Source organism: Salvelinus alpinus, chromosome 13 (genome assembly GCF_045679555.1).
Source record: "Salvelinus alpinus chromosome 13, SLU_Salpinus.1, whole genome shotgun sequence".
NCBI classification, from domain to species: Eukaryota; Metazoa; Chordata; class Actinopteri; order Salmoniformes; family Salmonidae; genus Salvelinus; species Salvelinus alpinus.
Window position 1 is genome coordinate 4658221 of NC_092098.1, and position 23555 is coordinate 4681775.

The 23555-nt window shown below is 41.4% G+C and overlaps 1 protein-coding gene across 3 annotated transcripts in view; it reads left to right on the top strand.

Moving 5' to 3' along the window:
• The first annotated feature begins 327 nt into the window (after positions 1–327).
• Positions 328–23555, top strand: part of LOC139536842 (carotenoid-cleaving dioxygenase, mitochondrial-like) — a 99705-nt gene continuing 76477 nt past the window's right edge. For 2 of the 3 annotated variants that reach the window (XM_071337496.1, XM_071337497.1), the window contains exon 1: positions 10680–10848. In XM_071337496.1, coding sequence (XP_071193597.1) covers positions 10821–10848 — 28 coding nt within the window. In that variant the 5' untranslated portion in view covers positions 10680–10820. Of the gene's footprint in view, positions 659–10679; positions 10849–23555 lie in introns of those variants that run through there. The other variant, XM_071337498.1, reaches the window with a different exon arrangement.

The following is a 23555-nucleotide window of genomic DNA, read 5'->3' on the forward strand; positions in this document are numbered from 1 at the left end:
ACTGTGAAATGCTTACTAACAAGCCCTCACCCAACACTGCAGTTCAAGAAATAGAGTTAAGAAAATTTTTACAAAATAAACTAAAGTAAAACATAAAATAAAAAGTTCCACAATAAAATAACACTAATGAGGCTATATACAGGGGATACCGGTACCGAGTCAATGTGCAGGGATACAGGTACGTCGAGGTAATTTGTACATGTAGGGGTAAAGTGACTATGCATAGATAATAAATAGCGAGTAGCTTCAGTGTAAAAACAAAGGAGGGGTCAATATAAATAGTCCAGGTGGTCATGTGATTAATTGTTCAGCAGTCTTATGGCTTGGGGGTAGAAGCTGTTAAGGAGACTTTTCGACCTAGACTTGATGTTCCGGTACCAACATATAAATGTTCTACCACAGCAAGCATGTTATTTTTGGGAAGCATATTTTACATATAAAGTCAGTAGGTGAAAATTACTTCTATTACGAACACACTTCACCTGCGCTAAAGGGGAAGGCTCTCTGGGCTGGTGCTAGCACATGTGCAGATCAAATACATCACTGGAATGCGGATTTAGGTGTTTACGTGTCCTAATAATTTTGAAAGATTGCTCAGAAAAAACAGGTGTTTTAATTGCTGTATACTTTCTTCGATTTTGACCTTACACCGATTAAGGTAAGCAACATGACAATTGTGTAAGTAACATGACAATTACATAATCTGCATACTGCCATAATCAGTTTAATATAGAGTTATTTGTGTGCATGTACATTTACTCAGTGACTTTAAAAGAGGGATATCAAAGGAGAATATGGGGTTTAAAGGGTGTGTGTGTGTGTCTCAGTCACAAATGTTTCCTTTTTAGATAAAACTATACTAAATATATTCACGTCACTAAATAATTGATTAAAACATACTGTTTTGCAATGAAGGTCTATAGTTGGCTCAACGGCAATATGTATGGTGGCACCATGGTATAGCCGGAAGACAGCTAGCTTCCGTCCTCCTCTGTGTACATTGACTTCAATAAAAAACTTAGGAGGCTCATGGTTCTCACCTCCTACCATATACTTACAAAATAATTATGACAATTATAACAGCTTCCGTAAGACGTTCTCCAACCTATCAGAGCTCTTGCAGGAATACAATGTGGCTGCTATGAAAGTGAACTATTTACGCATGATTGCGGTGTAAACCGAATCGAATGGAACAAAACTGGGAAAAACATATCTGAATTTGTCCAACAGAAACTCTTGTTTGCAACTGTTGGAGTAATGATTACACCCTTGATCAGCTAGACGCAGGCAAGAGTGTGCAAGTCAGTATTTAATGCGTCACATGTCTGTCCATGTGTCACCTAAAATGTTTCTCTTGGCCTGTGTGCACTTACGTTGTAAACTTTCATTCATAGGCTAGATTGTAGCAACCTAATGATAACTATAGAGAAAATTATTCAGTATCATGTAGTAGTTTAAACCTATCGCTGTTACATTGAACTGGGAGAATGCAATATGAATGAAAGTTATACAATATGCTATAATTATGCAGCTTGCAGATACAGTTGGGGTAGGCTATCCACATTATGAGATTGGTATGGATAAGAGAAACATTATTTGTATTTGTCAAATGGCAGCTAAGTCATGTCACCAGAATAAGACCCTCAATATTTATTGGAAAGGAGCATCAAGCTCATTACATTTTTACATTTTAGTCATTTAGCAGACGCTCTTATCCAGAGCGACTTACAGTAGAGTGCATACATTTTATTTATTTTTTATTATTTTTATTTTTTTACATACTGAGACAAGGATATCCCTACCGGCCAAACCCTCCCTAACCCGGACGACGCTATGCCAATTGTGCATCGCCCCACGGACCTCCCGGTTGCGGCCGGCTGCGACAGAGCCTGGGCGTGAACCCAGAGACTCTGGTGGCGCAGCTAGCACTGCGATGCAGTGCCCTAGACCACTGCGCCACCCGGGAGATAGATTGCTCATCACATTGTACATTCACCATCCTGTGAAGTTCATCATTTATTTAATCTGTAGCCCAAGAAACTGCATGCTTTCCCAAGTCGTAGCGGGAGGACCACACAACATACAGTATCATCGCCTGACTCCAATTGTACTTTACCAATTGTTATTATAACAATGTTTGCAAATAAATTAATTTTAATGACACAAAAAGATCCCACAATGTTAAACTAACAAATTGTTTGTAGGCTGTGGCTCACAAGTTCATATATACAACAATGACCACATTTCCATCCAGCCATTTCATGTTTAAATCAGCCCGGTCATGGAAATGTGGTTAATGCTGTGTAAATTAACCTATGAACCCCAGCCTCAAATTAATGGAAGATGTAGGCATCAAACAGGGATTGGGTGTTTATTGACGTAAATGGCTATAAAATATACAAAATAAATTGTTTATGTGATGGCATTGTCCAAAGAATGGAGTCACATTGACAAGTCCTCATATTCTAGCATAAAACTTTTTCTCTAACAGGTTGGGACCAACATGGTTCAGTACCTGCACCAGGCGGAGGTGACCAGACCCTACCCATTTGTGTTGGCTCTTGGGGACTGCTCATAGGTGTTTACAGTCATTAGTGGACCGGCATTGGAGCAAGGTACACTGCTTGGGGCACTGGATGTGTGCTTCAAGTTTGATATCAACTTTCACACTACGCACCAGCATGGGAATCTCTACAAACCACGGTGTATCAGCTGCCAGGAACAGAATTTCCCGCAGTAAGATTGTTGCGAGCATGTATTTTTTCCACTGAACAATAGTGGATGAGTATCTGCTCATGTATGTAGTGGGAGAAGTGACAGGAGGAAGCACAGACCTCTGGCTGATGTGTTCCTGTGAATGAATAGATCAATGTTCTTTTTTAATCAGGTCGGTAAATAAATATCAATTATGGTCCCATTCTCAGTTGCTTCTAACAGTACCAAAAATTAGAACAGGTCATAGTAGAAATAGTTTTAGTTACTCAGCTCCATGGTCCTGGAATTCTCTCCTGAACATTTAAAAATTTGATGATCTAGTTTCATTGTTGGAGTTTAAATACTTGATCAATGTATTTATCATAGAAGTGTAATTGTCTTTAGGACGGCTGTTTTTTAGTGAATATTTTTTTGTTGTTGACATATGTAATTGTTGTACTGTATGTGTGTTTATAGTTTTGTTTAACTTCTACTTGGTATTCATCCCGGATCCGGGAGCACCCTCATCAGTAAAAAAGCTGACTAGCATAGCCTAGCATAGCGCCACAAGTAAATACTAGCATCTAAATATCATGAAATCACAAGTCCAAGACACCAGATGAAAGATACACATCTTGTGAATCCAGCCATCATTTCCGATTTTTAAAATGTTTTACAGCGAAAACACAATATGTATTTCTATTAGCTAACCACAATAGCAAAAGACTCAACCGCATATTTTCACCATTTTTTTACCGCATAGGTAGCTATCACAAATTCGACCAAATAAAGATATAAATAGTCACTAACCAAGAAACAACTTCATCAGATGACAGTCTGATAACATATTTATTGTATAGCATATGTTTTGTTCAAAAAATTTGCATATTTCAGGTATAAATCATAGTTTTACATTGCAGCCACCATCACAAATCTCACCAAAGCAGCTAGAATAACTACAGAGACCAACGTGAAATACCTAAATACTCATCATAAAACATTTATGAAAAATACATGGTGTACAGCAAATGAAAGACAAACATCTTGTGAATCCAGCCAATATTTCAGATTTTTTAAGTGTTTTACAGCGAAAACACAATATAGCATTATATTAGCTTACTACAATAGCCTACCACACAACCGCATTCATTCAAGGCAACGTTAGCGATAGCGAATAAACCAGCAAAATATATACATTTTTTCACTAATCTTCTCAAACTTCATCAGATGACAGTCCTATAACATCAGGTTATACATACACTTATGTTTTGTTCGAAAATGTGCATATTTAGAGCTGAAATCAGTGGTTATACTTTGTGCTAACGGAGCATCTTTTTCCCAGAACGTCCGGATATTTTTCTGACTCTCACATATTCTGACCAAATAACTATGCATAAACATTACTAAAAAATACATGTTGTATAGGAAATGATAGATACACTAGTTCTTAATGCAATCGCCGTGTTAGAATTCTAAAAATAACTTCATTACGACATCCAGCTTACGTTATGGCGAGAGAGTGCCCAAAATCTGGGCGCAAACTATTAGTAAACATGTTCCGACAGATATATGAAATAGCATTATATAAATAACAACTGCACGAGGACAGAAAAGTGACTGACAGGCTGACACACACGTCACAGTTACAAATAGTAGCTAGCTAGAAATTGTACATAAGAGTTTTTCAAAGATTTCAAAGAAAATATGGAACAAGGTACAGGATTTCACCTATTTCTCCTTGGCCCTGGATGAGAGCAGTGATGCACGTGACATGACACAGTTGATGATATTCTTACCTGGCATAACCCCAGACTTTGAAATTACAGAGGAGCTTGCTTCAGTGCAGTCAATGAAGAGCACAACCACAGGGAAAGATTTGTTGTAGGATGATAATAAGTGTGTGGCAACGCTGGGACTGAGTTTAGAAAAGTTACCCAGTGTGACCACTGATGGTTGCCCAAACTTTATAGGAAAAAACTTTGTCTTTTGAAAAGGGTACACGATCAAGTAGCTGAGCTGAACCCAGATCAGAAAATGATTATTCATTATTCATCAGGCTGGGCTCTGTAAATGTGTTCTGAAAATGAGCCATGTTGTGGATACAGTCATTAAAGTGTTAAACTTTAGTGAGCAAAATCTTTAAGAGGTTAAACTACAGGTAGTTTGTCTCACTGTTGGAAGAGAGTTGGGTCATACAGATATCCCCTACCACACAAATGGGAAGATGCTTGAAAGGGTGTCGAACCTGAAGTCGGAGATTGCTGAGTTTTTGAAAATGAAAGGAAAAATTATGGATTTCCCTCAACTGCAAGATAAAGAATGGTTGGCTGATTTTGCCTTCACTGTGGACATCATGGCCCTCATGAATGAATGCACAATGATGCACAATCGAGAGCATCCTGTCGGGCTGTATCACCGCCTGGTACGGCAACTGCTCCGCCCACAACCGTAAGGCTCTCCAGAGGGTAGTGAGGTCTGCACAACGCATCACCGAGGGCAAACTACCTGCCCTCCAGGACACCTACACCACCCGATGTCACAGGAAGGCCATAAAGATCATCAAGGACAACAACCACCCAAGCCACTGCCTGTTCACTCCGCTATCATCCAGAAGGCGAGGTCAGTATAGGTGCATCAATGCTGGGACCGAGAGACTGAAAAACAGCTTCTATCTCAAGGCCATCAGACTGTTAAACAGCCACCACTAACATTTAGCGGCCGCTGCCAACATACTGACTCAACTCCAGCCACTTTAATAATGGGAATTGATGGAAATTATGTAAAAATGTACCACTAGCCACTTTAAACAATGCCACTTAATATAATGTTTACATACCCTACATTACTCATCTCATATGTATATACTGTACTCTATAGCATCTACTGCATCTTGCCATCTTTATGTAATACATGTATCACTAGCCACTTTAAACTATGCCACTTTATGTTTACATACCCTACATTACTCATCTCATATGTATATACTGTTCTCTATACCATCTACTGCATCTTGCCTATGCCGTTCTGTACCATCACTCATTCATATATCTTTATGTACATATTCTTTATCCCTTTACACTTGTGTGTATAAGGTAGTAGTTGTGGAATTGTTAGGTTAGATTACTTGTTGGTTATTACTGCATTGTCGGAACTAGAAGCACAAGCATTTCGCTACACTCGCATTAACATCTGCTAACCATGTGTATGTGACAAATAAAATTTGATTTGATTTGAATGAACTGAATTCCAAACTACAAGGGAAGGGCCTTTATACACATCAGATGTACAGCCTTGTCAAAGCCTTCAAGGGAAAATTACTCCTCCTGACCAGCCTAATAGAAGCCAACAATCTCACACACCTTCCGACACTAGTCTGTTCCCTATCAGATGAACAACTGGATAAATATACATCGCTGCTGTGTGCTATGAACTGTGAGTTTTATCTTCGTTTTGAGGATTTCAAAGTGTTGCAAAATGGCATGCTGTGGGTTTCCTCTCCTTTCACCTTCAATGTGGATAACGCTCCATTTGACATGCAACTTGGGCTTATCGATCTTCAGTCTGATGCAGTGATTGTTTTGAATAGTTCTCCAATGTCACTGACAAGGTTCTATGCATCTCTCGATGAACAAAACTTTCCAAAGATTAGGAGTCATGCTCAGAAAATGTTTGTACTGTTTGGGTCAACCTATGTATGTGAACAGACATTTTCAATGATGAAATATAAGAAGTCAATATACAGTTTATCTCTTACTGACTCTCACCTCTCCCCTGTGCATAGCGACATCAGAAACTATACCTGACCTCACTGCTCTAGTCAATACCCATCAGAGACTTCAATCCTCACAATGATTGAGTAATTTAAATGTAATGTTGAGCTCTCCCTCTTGGGTTTTTGTGCAAACATGTTAGCAAGCATTCTGTCCGTGGTGCTGAATGCACAGTGTACTTTTCCTTCTGTGTAGTTCATTGCATGTTTAATAATGAAAATACCTACCAAAAGGAGAACATGGACGTGGTTTATTTCTGTGCAAATTAAAAAGTTAAGTAGCATATCTGGAGGTTATTTACAGTAGATATATCTGTCAACACAGTCATACACATGTGTAATCCTGTAATATGATTCTGGCCTGCAATGGCAAAAACATTCTAACGTTGGATCTCCATAGAAAATCGTTGCCCAGGCCTGATCTAGACTGACCTTAACTGCTATAAGAGTTGCCCATGTTGTCCCTAGTGCCATCTGGTTCAGTGTGGGGATGTGCAGTGGCCATATTCACAGCAATATACTTGGTCCAGTCCACCTGTAGTAGAATAACAGGCCAGATAAACTACACATCTGTTTCCAATATGTGTCAGGTCAGGTGTCTAACGTCCAGTCCACCATCACCGTGTCAGCAGATAGCAGGGAGTAGTGGGAGTCTGACCAGAGAGTCAAACACAGATCACAAATTGTTCTAAATTTCCTACAGTTCCTCCAATTCAAATGCTAAAAAATGGTATTACCCCAACAAGACTTTGGGAACTCACAAGAATCAGGGTATATTTCAAACACTGCATATGTTACGTTACGTAAGTCAGTACATTTGTGCAAGGGTGTGATTGTGAAATGTGTCTGGTCACTGAGCTCATTGTTTTCTTATCTCCTATTATTATGTCATCACTGTACCTTATCCTGTGTCTCCAGGCTCTCTGGGTCCACCCTGTACATGTAGTTGGTCTCAGTGCTGACAAAGCAGTCTCCCTTGTACTTAACAAAGCTAACACTGGCATTGTCTGTTGCCTCTGCAAGGAGAATAATTAAATGGAATGTAGAAATGAATCATTCTATTTATATGGGGGCAAATGCATCTTGTTGCTGCTGATACTTATTAATTGTCCTTTCTTATTTAGGCCTACACAAAAAGAGTGAGTGACATAACATTTTTGGACAAACTCTCTTTATAAACTCTGGTAAATGGTCAATTAAAGATTAAAGTTGACAGCAAACAGTCATATTATTATTGCAAAGACATGTTGCATGCTCTTTGCATGCAAAGAGTCATATTACTTGCAAAGAGTTGTGCTGCTTGAAAAGACTCCTGTTGCTGTTTGCAAACCCCTGAGAGGAGAGAATTGTTTTTTCAGGAATTGAGTTTATTGCTCTGAAATACCCCTGAAAGAAATGGAAACCAAACTGGAACTGACTCCACCATCTCCACCAAGGATCATTTTGAGATTACACCATGAAGTAGCACTGCGACATTGGCAACAGGCATGTTTCCATAGATCCAGGTTTATTCGACAAAAGCAATGTCATATAATTGTGACATGTGCAATGGAAATGGAGATATAGAATAAATTCTCTAAAGATTGAGAACTTTTTTTTTCGTTAGATGGGTGGATTTTTCTATTGTCAAACTTTCTTTATCGCAACAAATGATGGAAACTATGTTTTTGAATAAATTATTAATGGCAAATCTTTTTGAAGGTACGGTGGGGGCAAGTGATGTCACTGCATAACTGAAACTCACCACTTCACATTTGAATCTACATGCTGTCACGCCCTGATCATAGAGAACCTTTTTATTCTCTATTTTGGTTAGGTCGGGGTGTGACTAGGGTGGGTAATCTAGGTCGTTTAATTTCTATGTTGGCCTGGTATGGTTCCCAATGAGAGGCAGCTGTTCATCGTTGTCTCTGATTGGGGATCATATTTAGGCAGCCATTTCCCGACTGTGTTTTGTGGAATCTTGTTTATGTGTAGTTGCCTGTGAGCACTCCATAGCTTCACGTATCGTTTGCGTTTATTGTTTTTTGTGCGTTTCACGTCAATAAATTATGTGGAACCCATATCACGCTGCGCTTTGGTCCGAATGTTCTTACGACGATCTTGACACATGCCTACGGCTTGCAAAATAAAAACATTTAACTAGAAAAAAAAATCTTTGCAGGACCTGATTTTCAAGAGTGCCTAAAATGCTTCACCTTGCTTTTCTGGTTGGCTGGCAAGTTTCACCATCAAATTATTTCAGATCTACAGGAGTGCAAGTTTCACCATGGAACGGACCATGGCGATACATTGGCACATGAGTATTATTAGAATATGGCAAAAATTTGTAAATTATTGCAATCTATCCATGCTGGTTTTCACGGGCTACCTGAGACATGAAACATATCGGCTGTCGCCAATTTATTTTTGCGCAATTTGCTAAATGGGTAATGGAAACACTTAAACCGCTGAATCTGGTTCAAGTCCATGCTTGGCTGGGCCACTCAAGGACATTCAGAGACTTGTCCTGAAACTACTCCTGCATTGTCTCGGCGATGTGCTTAGGGTTCTTGTCCTGTTGGAAGGTGAACCTTCACCCCAGTCTGAGGTCCTGAGCGCTCTGGAGCAGGTTTTCATCATCATGTTAATGATCTCTCTGTACTTTGCTCTGTTCATCTTTCCCTCGATCCTGACTATTCTCCCAGTCCCTGCCGCAGAAAAACATCCCCACAGCATGATGCTGCCACCACCATGCTTCACCGTAGGGACGGGGCCAAGTTTTAAGAGTTCAATCTTGGTTTCATCAGACCAGAGAATCTTGTTTCTCATGGTCCTTTGGGTGCCTTTTGGCAAACTCCAAGTGGGCTGTCATGTGCCTTTTCAGTGATATCTATAACTACTACACAAGTAATCACAACTATTATATCTTGCCTTCAGCATTACACATAGTAGACTACATACCCAGTTCATAGCTCCCAGTTGGCCCCGCATTGTCATGACTTCCACCGAAGGTGGCTCCTCTCCCTGTTCGGGCGGCGCTCGGCCGTTGTCGTCGTCGCCGGTCTACTAGCTGCCACCGATCCCTTTCTTTTTTTGTTTGATTTTGTCTGTCTTGTTGCTCACCTGGTTCTAGTTTAGGTTATTAGTGGGGTATTTAATCTCGCTCTACCCTCTTGGGTTTGTGGACTTGTAAATAAACGCCCTTTCTTGCAATTTGCTCTCTCCTGCGCCTGACTCCACACACACCTCTCCTAGGGAGAACCTGACACGCATTTTGTTTTCAGTGTCGTCTAGAAAGAAAACATATTGTGGTCATTAAGTAATGTAAGGGAACCTCGTGGGATGTGTGTACAAGAATGCCCCTTACTTTAGCTAATAGTTGGTTATTTAAAAATATACCACTGCACTAGTATAACATGAAAATGACAAAGTACATTATACATAATGACAGTGTCACTTACTTCCATGCTTTACATTTTTATCCATGTAGGTTAGGTTAGGTTCGATTAAGATTCGCTTTCGTTGACGTTGATACCTTCGACGTGAACCTCAGCTTCGGTGACCTTGAAGGAGACGGAAAGGGTTTGGGTTAAACGCAGTCAGGGGCTTCTCAAACCAGAAGGACAAGAAAAAGAGAGACTGGGGAAAAAGGAGAAGCTGAGACACAAAACGCTGGTTGACTTGAACAAACAAGACGAACTGGCACAGACAGACAGAAAACACAGGTATAAATACCCAGGGGATAAATGGTGAAGATGGGCAACACCACCTGGAGGGGGGTGGAGACAAGCACAAGAACAGGTAAAACGGATCAGGGCATGACAATTTAACTGACGGATATCTCCTTTCATAGGACCCAGAAAACGAAGCCGTGCGAGAACCTTTTCAAGTAAGTACATACAGAACCAGTCAAAAGTTTGGACACACCTACTGATTACAGGGTTTTTCTTTATTGTACTATTTTCTACATTGTAGAATAATAGTGAAGCCATCAAAACTATGAAATAACACATGTGGAATCATGTAGTAACCAAAAAAAGTATATTTTATATTTGAAATTCTTCAAAGTAGCCACCCTTTCCCTTGATGACAGCTTTGCACAAGCTTGGCATTCTCTATAGGTCTATAGCTGTCCCTGTAGTCTCCTCCTTGAATGATGCTGCCTCTCTTTACACTCCTCCTCCCCTCCCAGTACCTTTGTTGCTCAGTATAACAGGATTATATAATGTACTGGTTCCATATTGACTGGCAGTACAGTGTGAAGCTCACTAGTGTGCAGTGTAGAGCGCAAACAGGGAAAAATATTTCTCTATAAAAAGGACAGTAGACCACACAGAATTTATCACACAGCAGCAGCAGTGTTCGAGGTCAAGCCATGTCACCAGTAAAGTTTGAGGCCTCAGGTAAGTTTATTCTCCTTCTCTTTAAAAGGTGAATCTTAAATATTTTTATTCTCTTCATCTCTAGCCTACAGCCGCATATTACTGTTGTTTCCTAGGCTGCAGCTAAATATACCTGTTGTTTCCTAGGCTACAGCTAAATATACCTGTTTTTTTCCTATGCTACAGCTATATGCATTTTGCTGTTGTTTCATAGTCTACATATTACTGCATATTATAGCTGCATGGGTCTGCTGTTTCCTAGGCTACATATTACTGCATATTATTGCTGCATTTTACGGTTATTTCTTAGGCTACATTTTACAGCATATAGCTGCATATTACTGTTGTTTCCTAGGCTACAAATTACTGCATATTATAGTTGCATGTGACTGTTTCCTAGGCTACATATTACTGCATATTATAGCTGCATGTGACTGTTGTTTCCTAGGCTACATATTAGTGCATATTATAGCTGCATATTACTGTTGTTTCCTAGGCTACATTGTACTGCATATAGCTGCATATTACTGTTGTTTCCTAGGATACAAATCACTGAATATTATAGTTCTATGTGACTGTTTCCCAGGCTACATATTACTGCATATTATATCTACATTGTACTGTTGTTTCCTATGCTAAATTTCCTGCATATTATAGTTGTTTGTGACTGTTTCCCAGGCTACATATTACTGCATATTATATCTACATTGTACTGTTGTTTCCTATGCTATATTACAGCATATTATAGTTGCATGTGACTGTTTCTTATCCCTACTGAAAAAAATGTGATTAACATGTCATGGACTCACTGTGTGAAATAATAATTTTGAACATGATTTCTGAATGACGACCTCGTCTCTGTACCCCCACACATACAATTAACTCTAAGGTCCCTCAGTTGAGCATTGAATGTCAAACACAGATTCAACCACAAAGACCAGGGAGGTTTTCCAATGCCTTGCAAAGAAGGGCACCTAGTGGTAGATGGGTATAAACAAATAAGCAGACCTTGAATATCCTTTTGAGCAAGGTGAAGTTAAGCAGTCACTACAAAGATACAGGTGTCTTCCTGACACTTTTTGTAGACAAATTCACCTTTCAGCAGAAAAATAACCTAAAACAAAAGGCCAAATACAGCTGCTTACCAAGATGACATAGACTTTTCCAGAGTGGCTACAGTTTTGACTTAAATCGGTTTGAAAATCAATGTCAAGACTTGAAAATGGCTGTCTAGCAATGATCAACAACCACCTTGACAGAGGTTGAAGATTTTTTTAAAGAATGGGAAAATATTGTACAATCCAGGTGTGTAAGCTCTTCGAGGCTTACCCAGAAAGACGTACAGCTGCAATCGCTACCAAAGGTGATTCTAACATGCATTGACTCAGGGATTTGAATAGTTATGTGTATTTCATTTTCAATAAATGTGCATAACATTTCTAAAACCATGTTTTTACTTTTGTCATTATGGGGTATTATGTGTAGATGGGTGAGAATATATATATATTTTTTAATCCATTTTTAAGTTTTATTTTATTTTTTTATTTAACCTTTATTTAACCAGGTAGGCAAATTGAGAACACGTTCTCATTTACAATTGCGACCTGGCCAAGATAAAGCAAAGCAGTTCGACACATACAACAACACATAGTTACACATGGAGTAAGACAAACATATAGTCAATAATACAGTGAAAAAAATAAGTCTATATACAATGAGAGCAAGTGAGGTGAGATAAGGGAGGTGAAGGCAAACAAATATATGTATAAATAAATAAAAATATAAAAAGGCCATGGAGGCGAAGTGAATACAACACAGCAAGTAAAATAAAAACTAAAAAACACTGGAATGGTTGGTTTGCAGTGGAAGAAAGTGCAAAGTAGAGACAGAGATGATGGGGTGCAAAGGAGCAAAATAAATTAATAAATAAATACAGTAGGTAAAGAGGTAGTTGTTTGGGCTAAATTGTAGATGGGTTATGTACAGGTGCAGTAATCTATGAGCTGCTCTGACAGCTGGTGCTTAAAGCTAGTGAGGGAGATAAGTGTTTCCAGTTTCAGAGATTTTTGTAGTTCGTTCCAGTCATTGGCAGCAGAGAACTGGAAGGAGAGGCGTCCAAAGGAAGAATTGGTTTTGGGGGTGACTAGAGAGATATACCTGCTGGAGCGCGTGCTACAGGTAGGTGCTGCTATGGTGACCAGCGAGCTGAGATAAGGGGGGACTTTACCTAGCAGGGTCTTGTAGATGACCTGGAACCAGTGGGTTTGGCGACGAGTATGAAGCGAGGGCCAGCCAACGAGAGTGTACAGGTCGCAGTGGTGGGTAGTATATGGGGCTTTGGTGACAAAACGGATGGCACTGTGATAGACTGCATCCAATTTATTGAGTAGGGTTTTGGAGGCTATTTTGTAAATGACATCACCGAAGTCGAGGATTGGTAGGATGGTCAGTTTTACAAGGGTATGTTTGGCAGCATGAGTAAAGGATGCTTTGTTGCGGAATAGGAAGCCAATTCTAGATTTGACTTTGGATTGGAGATGTTTGATGTGAGTCTGGAAGGAGAGTTTACAGTCTAACCAGACACCTAGGTATTTGTAGTTGTCCACATATTCTAAGTCAGAGCCGTCCAAAGTAGTGATGTTGGACAGGCGGGCAGGAGCAGGCAGCGATCGGTTGAAGAGCATGCATTTAGTTTTACTTGTATTTAAGAGCAGTTGGAGGCCACAGAAGGAGAGTTGTATGGCATTGAAGCTCGCCTGGAGGGTTGTTAACACAGTGTCAAAAGAAGGGCCAGAAGTATACAGAATAGTGTCGTCTGCGTAGAGGTGGATCAGAGAATCACCAGCAGCAAGAGCGACATCATTGATGTATACAGAGAAGAGAGTCGGTCCAAGAATTGAACCCTGTGGCACCCCCATAGAGACTGCCTGAGGCCCGGACAACAGACCCTCCGATTTGACACACTGAACTCGATCAGAGAAGTAGTTGGTGAACCAGGCGAGGCAATCATTAGAGAAACCAAGGCTGTCGAGTCTGCCGATGAGGATGTGGTGATTGACAGAGTCAAAAGCCTTGGCCAGGTCAATGAATACGGCTGCACAGTATTGTTTCCTATCGATGGCGGTTACGATATCGTTTATGACCTTGAGCGTGGCTGAGGTGCACCCATGACCAGCTCTGAAACCAGATTGCATAGCGGAGAAGGTGTGGTGGGATTCGAAATGGTCGGTAATCTGTTTGTTGACTTGGCTTTCGAAGACCTTAGAAAGGCAGGGTAGGATAGATATAGGTCTGTAGCAGTTAGGGTCAAGAGTGTCCCCCCCTTTGAAGAGGGGGATAACCGCAGCTGCTTTCCAATCTTTGGGGATCTCAGACGACACGAAAGAGAGGTTGAAGAGGCTAGTAATAGGGGTGGCAACAATTTCAGCAGATAGTTTTAGAAAGAAAGGGTCCAGATTATCTAGCCCGGCTGATTTGTAAGGGTCCAGATTTTGCAGCTCATTTAGAACATCAGCTGACTGTATTTGGGAGAAAGAGAAATGGGGAAGGCTTGGGCGAGTAGCAGAGGGGAGGGCAGTGCTGTTGTCCGGGGTAGGGGTAGCCAGGTGGAAAGCATGGCCAGCCGTAGAAAAATGCTTATTGAAATTCTCAATTATAGTGGATTTGTCGGTGGTGACAGTGTTTCCTATCTTCAGAGCGGTTGGAAGCTGGGAGGAGGTGTTCTTATTCTCCATGGACTTTACGGTGTCCCAGAACTTTTTTGAATTTGTGTTGCAGGAAGCAAATTTCTGCTTGAAAAAGCTAGCCTTGGCTGTTCTAACTGCCTGTGTATAATGGTTTCTGGCTTCCCTGAAAAGTTGCATATCACGGGGGCTGTTCGATGCTAATGCAGAACGCCATAGGATGTTTTTCTGTTGGTTAAGGGCAGTCAGGTCAGGAGAGAACCAAGGGCTATATCTGTTCCTGGTTCTAAATTTCTTGAATGGGGCATGCTTATTCAAGATGGTGAGGAAGGCATTTAAAAAAAATGACCAGGCATCCTCTACTGACGGGATGAGATCAATATCCTTCCAGGATACCCCGGCCAGGTCGATTAGAAAGGCCTGCTCGCTGAAGTGTTTCAGGGAGCGTTTGACAGTGATGAGTGGAGGTCGTTTGACCGCTGACCCATTACGGATGCAGGCAATGAGGCAGTGATCGCTGAGATCTTGGTTGAAAACAGCAGAGGTGTATTTGGAGGGCAAGTTTGTTAGGATGATATCTATGAGGGTACCCGTGTTTACGGAATTGGGGTGGTACCTGGTAGGTTCATTGATAATTTGTGTGAGATTGAGGGCATCAAGCTTAGATTGTAGGGTGGCTGGGGTGTTGAGCATGTTCAAATTTAGGTCGCCTAGCAGCACGAGCTCTGAAGATAGATGGGGGGCAATCAGTTCACATATAGTGTCCAGAGCACAGCTGGGGGCAGAGGGTGGTCTATAGCAGGCGGCAACGGTGAGAGACTTGTTTTTAGAGAGGTGGATTTTTAAAAGTAGAAGTTCAAATTGTTTGGGAACAGACCTGGATAGTAAAACAGAACTCTGCAGGCAGTCTTTGCAGTAGATTGCAACACCGCCCCCTTTGGCCGTTCTATCTTGTCTGAAAATCTTGTAATTGGGGATGAAAATGTCTGAATTTTTGGTGGTCTTTCTAAGCCAGGATTCAGACACGGCTAAAACATCCGGGTTTGCAGAGTGTGCTAAAGCAGTGAACAAAACAAACTTAGGGAGGAGGCTTCTAATGTTAACATGCATGAAGCCAAGGCTATTACGGTTACAGAAGTCATCAAAAGAGAGCGCCTGGGGAATAGGAGTGGAGCTAGGTACTGCAGGGCCTGGATTCACCTCTACATCACCAGAGGAACAGAGGAGGAGTAGGATAAGGGTACGGCTAAAAGCTATGAGAATTGGTCGCCTAGAGCTACTAGAGCAGAGAGTAAAAGGAAGTTTCTGGGGGCGATAAAATAGTTTAAAGGAATAATGTACAGACAAAGGTATGGTAGGATGTGAATACAGTGGAGGTAAACCTAGGTATTGAGTGATGATGAGAGAGATATTGTCTCTAGAAACATCATTGAAACCAGGTGATGTCATCGCATATGTGGGTGGTGGAACTGAAAGGTTGGATAAGGTATAGTGAGCAGGGCTAGAATCTCTACAGTGAAATAAGCCAATAAACACTAACCAGAACAGCAATGGACAAGGCATATTTACATTAAGGAGAGGCATGTTAATCGAGTGATCAATAAGGGTCCAGTGAGTAGAGGTTGGTTGGGGTCGTGGCGATCCAGACAGCTGGCCGGGTATATGGCTATCGGTAGCAGCATAGGATGGAGGTCTGTTTGTAGATACCTCGTGCGTTTCCGTCGGTAGGTTAGTGGGGTTCCGTGTGGTAGAGGGGATCAATCCAAATTGGCAAAATAGATATAGTGACCCAAGGAAAAAAATAAAATAAATAAATAATAATAATAATAATAGTTGTCCGATATACTTATTCAGATAGCAGCCGATAAGACAGCTAACGATTAGCGGGCCCCAGATGAGCGTTCAGGTAACGTCGGGACGGAGGTGCCAGCTGGATAAATCCCTTGGGCAGATAACGTCGGCAGTCAGTCGCGGCAGTCAGTCGTGAAGGCCCGGAGGGGCTCCGTATCTGCAGCAACAACAAAAGAAACGGGTCCGGATAGGTGACTGTACCCAGGAATGGCTGATGGAACTCCTCAGCTGGCTAGCTCCAGAATGATTTGAGTTTGCTCCGGGGTCGACGTAAGCCAATAGTCATACGGTTTGCAGCTAGCTAGCTGCGAGATCAAGGTGCAAGTGTCCAGAGCCTGCGGCTGGAATCCGGGGAAACTGAGAGAAAAAAAAGTCCCGGAATGCTCCGGTCCGAGTCGCGTTGCACAAAAGTGCCGGTAGATTATCGAGCTAAAGGAATAGCTGATGACCACAAAACGTGGGCAGCTGAAACACCAACGCTAGCCAGCAAACCGGCTAATTTCGGGGCAGCTACAGATTAGCTTCTGGCTAGCTATCGGAGTAGCTTCTGGTTAGCTTTCAGGCTAGCTTCTGAATTAGCCCCTGGCTAGCTTCCACGATGGATTTTCAGATTGAGGTAAATAATACTTTTTTGTAATTGGTGGAGCGGGTTGCAGGAAAGCTTTTGCAGGAAAGCTTTTGTAGTTGAGTTCTTGGATAATAAAATAAATAAAAGATATGCGAAGAAAGGTGTAAATATATATATATACAGGACACGACAATACGGAACAGAAAAAGACGTCTGAACTGCTAAGCCACCTTGGGAGACAAAAGTCAGGCTGTAACGCAACAAAATGTGGAATAAGTCACGGGGTATGAATACTTTCTGAAGGCACTGTATATGTTGTAAACACTGTCTTATGGTACACTTTAATCTGTTGATAGAACAGAATATAGGGATGTGCACGTTATTAAAATATTATAATATCCGAATTGACATTGGTATTCAAATTAAATTGTTGTATTCTGTGGGTGTCACCGAGTAGGCTGAAGCCTCATTTCATTTTTCCACAAGCATGTGGAGTAGCCAGTCAAATAGAAAAAGTTACCTGCCAGTATCCCCCTAGTCCTGTATTAGTGGACCAATAGGCTATAGATGTCTGTAGCCGGGAAAACTTTTTTTCAGCTTCTCTGCTTCTGCAAAAAAGATAGTTGTATAATTAAGAACAGTATATTGCAGGTTTCAATAAGTGAATTGTAAGAGTTGTTGCCCTGTCCCTTTCCCAGCAACCGTCATTCTCATGGAATCCAGAAAGAACAACCCCTGTCCTGATACATTTACATCAAGTTATGTGCAAAGACCCAAAACATCCACATCAAATTAAATATTTTTCTTGATCAAATGACATAGAAAACAACCATTTTTCTGCAGTATTAATTTACCATCCTTACAAACCACCTGTTTGGGCTGGGCGTCCCATTAGCGGGACGACTTCCGGTGAAACTGGAGGGCACGCAATGCAAATAAATAATCATAACAATTATGGATATTAAATATTTAGGTACATACAAGTGTCTTATATCGGTTGAAAGCTTACATTCTTGTTAATCAAACTGCACAGTCCGATTTACGGTAGCCATTACAGCGAAAGCATGCCATGCGATTGTTTGAGGATGGCGCCCCACATCAAAATATTTTTCCAACGGCACAGGTTTCATAAATTCACAAATAGCTATTAAATATTCACTTACTTTTTGAAAATCTTCCTCTGGTTTGTCATCCAAAGGGTCCCAGTTATAACGTAGTGTTGTTATGTTAGATAAAATCCTTCTTTATATCCCAAAAAGTCAGTTTAGTTAGCGCCATCGATTTGAGTATTACACTCGTTCAACATGCAGAGAAAGGAATCCAAAAAACTACCGCTAAACTTTGTTTCAACAAGTCAAAATACATTTCTATTAACTCCACAGATACCGTAAAATGTAATCAAACTATAATATCTCTTACGGAAAGAAGTATGTTCAATAGGAAACCGATTTTAGCAGTTGCGTCTTGTCTTCATTGCGCGCCCAAACACGAATTTCCAAGACTGTGTCTCTGTACTAAAACTCATATTTCTTATTCGTTTTGGAAGTTACAAGCCTGAAACCTTGAACATAGACTGCTGACTCCCTGTGGAAGCCATAGGAATTGCATCCTGGGAGCTAGAATTCAGTTTGCCCCTATACTTTCCATTGTAAGAGCATGGTCTCTAAAAAAAAAATGATTTGGATTTTCTCCTACCATATCTATTGTGTTATAGTCTCCTACATTATTTTAACATTTCTACAAACTTTAAAGTGTTTTCTTTCCAATGGTACCAATTATATGCATATAATTAAGGGCCTTGGCAACAGGCAGTTTACTTTGGGCATGTCAAGTCAGGTGGAAATTGAGAAAAAAGGGGCCTAGCCCTAAGAAGTTTTTAATGTAAATGTACATTACTGTAGTGTACATATGCTGGTCATCTAGGTTTGTACCTGTAGACGTTCCATCACCATGAAGAAAAACAATGCACAATACACTAATGGAGTACATTGAGACATCAAGTGGTTTGTGATGATGTGGCTCAGGTGGTAGTGGTACTTGCAAACCTAGGGTTGTGTGTTCAATTCCCCCTCAAGTTATTAATAAACAAATTTGGTACATTTGGGCAGTCTTGAGACAACATTTTGAACAGAAATACAATGGTTTATTGGAGCAGTCTAAAACGTTACACATACACTGCTGCCATCTAGTGGCCAACATCTAAATTGCAACTCAGGAAACCGAGTTGTCATCCCCAGTTGCTGTGTTTGGAGAATCAGGGACACTTTTCCTGATCCCCATTCACAGTATACTGGGTTCCACCCTGGGCACTAGGATTCTCAAAGCGTGTGGCATGATGACATACTAGTGTTATGCCCAAAGAGTGTCCGTTGCCAGACACTTATTGGCATGGCATTAGTATGGCATCATGTCACTTTCTGTCAACAGAAAAACAACCTCTCTCTCAGTTTGCATTCTCCACACACAAACACCTGCCAGGTGCATCTTCAGGACATCAAAAACCTTCTTACTAAGCACACCATGACATATCAAAGATTCTAAAGTTTGATAGTTTATTTCTCACCCAAAAGTGTCATCACTGAACTTTTCTCCCAGTACAAGTTTAAACACCAATGACTTGTGCCAGGTCTATGCAGGTAAATGAGAAGTTACTCCAAGCCTTGCTATACAAGGAGACATGGGAGTGAAATAAGACATAAGACAGTGAAATTATTAGGTTATAGTATCGATATTCCAGAGGAGTTTTCAACTGGGATATAGAACACATATCTACCCCTAGACAAAATAACTCAATGACATATTTCAAGTGGTAATTAGCGAGTCGTCCTTGACTCCAGGCTTCCCCCTGCTTCTTGTGTTGTTTATATATACAGCCTAATTTTTCAGTTTAATTTTCACAAAGTCTGCTGCCTCAGTTTGTACGATGGCAATTTGCATATACTCCAGAATGTTATGAAGAGTGATCAGATGAATAGCAATTAATTGCAAAGTCCCTCTTTGCCATGCAAATGAACTGAATCCCCCCAAAACATTTCCACTGCATTTCAGCCCTGCCACAAAAGGACCAGCTGACATCATGTCAGTGATTTTCTCTTTAACACAGGTGTGAGTGTTGACGAGGACAAGGCTGGGGATCACTCTGTCATGCTGATTGAGTTCAAATAACAGACTGGAAGCTTCAAAAGGAGTGTGGTGCTTGGAATCATTGTTCTTTCTCTGTCAAACATGGTTACCTGCAAGGAAACACGTGCCGTCATCATTGCTTTGCACAAAAAGGGCTTCACAAGCAAGGATATTGCTGCCTTTAAGATTGCACCTAAATCAACCATTTATCGGATCATCAAGAACTTCAAGGAGAGCGGTTCAATTGTTGTGAAGCAGGCTTCAGGGCGCCCAAGAAAGTCCAGCAAGCGCCAGGACCGTCTCCTAAAGTTGATTCAGCTGCGGGATCGGGGCACCACCAGTACAGAGCTTGCTCAGGAATGGCAGCAGGCAGGTGTGAGTGCATCTGCACGCACAGTGAGGCGAATACTTTTGGGGGATGCCCTGGTGTCAAGAAGGGCAGCAAAGAAGCCACTTCTCTCCAGGAAAAACATCAGGGACAGACTGATATTCTGCAAAGGTACAGGGATTGGACTGCTGAGGACTGGGGTAAAGTCATTTTCTCTGATGAATCCCCTTTCCGATTGTTTGGGGCATCCGGAAAAAGCATGTCCAGAGAAGACAAGGTGAGCACTACCATCAGTCCTGTGTCATGTCAACAGTAAAGCATCCTGAGACCATTCATGTGTGTGGTTGCTTCTCAGCCAAGGAAGTGGGCTCACTCACAATTTTGCCTAAGAACACAGCCATGAATAAAGGATGGTAACCGGCACATCCTCCAAGAGCAACTTCTCCCAACCATCCAGGAACAGTTTGGTGACGAACAATGCCTTTTCCAGCATGATGGAGCACCTTGCCATAAGGCAAAAGTGATAACTAAGTGGCTTGGGGAACAAAACATTGATATTTTGGGTCCATAGCCAGGAAACTCCCCAGACCTTAATCCCATTGAGAACTTGTGGTCAATCCTCAAGAGGCGGGTGGACAAACAAAAACCCACAAATTCTGAAAAACTCCAAGCATTGATTATGCAAGAATGGGCTGCCATCAGTCAGGATGTGGCCCAGAAGTGAATTGATTGCATTCCAAGGCAGATTGCAGAGGTCTTGAAAAAGAAGGGTCAACACTGCAAATATTGACTCTTTGCATCAACTTCATGTAATTGTCAATAAAAGCCTTTGACACTTATGAAATGCCTATAATTATACTTCAGTATTCCATAGTAACATCTGCCAAAAATATCTAAAGACACTGACGCAGCAAACTTTGTGGAAATTAATATTTGTGTCATTCTCCAAACTTTTAGCCACGACTGTACAGTCTATGGTTGTGATGCGAGAGAGTGCTTGGGTATGAGGGAGCACGCATGAGCGTGCGGGTGAGAGCTGGAATGTAAACAGCAGAGTAGTCAGCTGCAAGCTAGTTGTAGATACACAGTTGTGGTAGCAGGGACAACGATTTTTGTATGTTCTACTGAACAAGCATCATCATCATTAGTATTGGATCAACTCGACTCAAAAAGTGAAGTGAGAAAAAAAGGTACAATAAGTGTTGGGTTTCGTTACAAATTTAATAACAAGAGTTGTGTCCTGGGGGTCACAGAGGTCTCGCTGATTCCAGCTTTCAGGAGTTAAGATGCAATGTGAACATGATCAAACGCAAGTTAACCCTTGGCTACAAAGAAAAATGGTCAACTGATAAATGGCTAAAAAATAAACTCAGAATTTAACCAGATTAAAAACACCTTTGATCCAGAACCTTGTGCCACATGTCACCTAACAAGAAATAAAAGATTTGTGAGTCAGCCCAGACATAAAATACATCCCTGAACACAGGGATGGGAGGATTAGAGGAGGGTAAAGAGGCAAACAATATATTTTAATAGAGCTATGTCTGACAGGTGGTCCGGGTAAGATGTAGAAGCATAGGTGGATCAATGGATCTAGCTGTGAAAGGACCTCTATAGATTTTATCTGAACTAACTGTTTAAAGGCCCACTGTCATCACATGATCTCCCTATTCAAATGACCTCACATGTACACCACTGATCACAATCTAAATCAAAATAAGGTTCAGGTGTGCAGCAAGGAGGTTGATGAAGGGGAGGGTCTGCTCTGTTTTGTTTCAATAGACTAGAATCACGTTGTCACTCTTATTTTGTCTTCCAAACCAATGATTAGTTTTCAATTTGGGATGTGTGATGTCACTTTTTTTGAAGAGCCTTTTAGGAGAATCTGCTTGGCAAATTGAATGGGGTAGTCATGTGATCATGGTGGGCCTTTAATGAAGTAATGTACACTCAAAAGTAAGGCCATGTTTACGGAGCAAAGTAAACCGACGAAAAGGGTCTGGCACTGTAGGCCCTCTGCACAACATTAGATCAATGGTAATTTCATCCCATCCTTTACTATGCCAGCCAGTCCGCCAGGCCAAACTGATTCATCTGGAGAGAAGGGCCTTGGTCAGGGAGGTGACCAAGAACCCGATGGTCACTCTGACAGAGCTCTAGAGTTCCTCTGTGGAGATGGGAGAACCTTCCAGAAGGAGAATACTCTCTGCAGCACTCCACCAATCAGGCCTTTATATTAGAATGGCCAGACGGAAGCCACTCTTCAGTAAAAGGAACATAACAGCATGCTTGGAGTTTGCCAAAAGGCACCTAAAGACTCAGACCAAGAGAAACAAGATTATCTGGTCTGATGAAATCAAGATTAAACCCTTTGTTCTGGACGAAACCTAGAACCCTCCCAAAGTTGAAGCATGGTGCTGGCAGCATCATGCAGTGGGGATGTTTTTCAGCGGCAGGGACTGGGACACTAGTCAGGATTGAGGCAAAGATGAACGGAGCAAAGTACAGAAAGATCCTTGATGAAAACCTGCTCCAGAGCGCTCAGGACCTCAGACTGGGGCGAAGGTTCACCTTCCAACAGGACAACAACCCTAAGCACACAGCCAAGACAAACCAGGAGTGGCTTCAGGACAAGTCTCTGAATGTCCTTGAGTGGCGATGCCAGAGCACGGACTTGAACCCGATCGAACATTTTTGGAGAGACCTGAAAATAGCTGTGCAGCAACGCTCCATGAAAGCTTAACCAAGTTTATTCTGCCGAGAGGGTCAATACAGCTGCATTCAGACAAAACTGACAAAAATGTTTTCACCACCACAAGTATATATACTCCAATTTAGGCACTCATCCTGCTCTCCAATCCTTACATATTTTATGGTTCGACAGGAAGACGAACTGATAGGGTAATTAACCATTGTTTCTCCCTTAAGGGGATCTGACCTGACCTCAACCCCCTTGATGCCTAATCTAAAGATCTCCACCCGTATCCCCTATAGCAATCCTGTGACTTCCTCCCATCCACCCAACACATTCCAAAGCCATCTAGATCCTACAGATAACCAATAACTTCTGATGTAAAAACCAGTCTCTATCACTCCTTAGATACTATCCTTCTGAGTATAACAATGTTCCAAGTTCTAACCCAGAATCTAACACCATCCAACCTCACAGACCTTG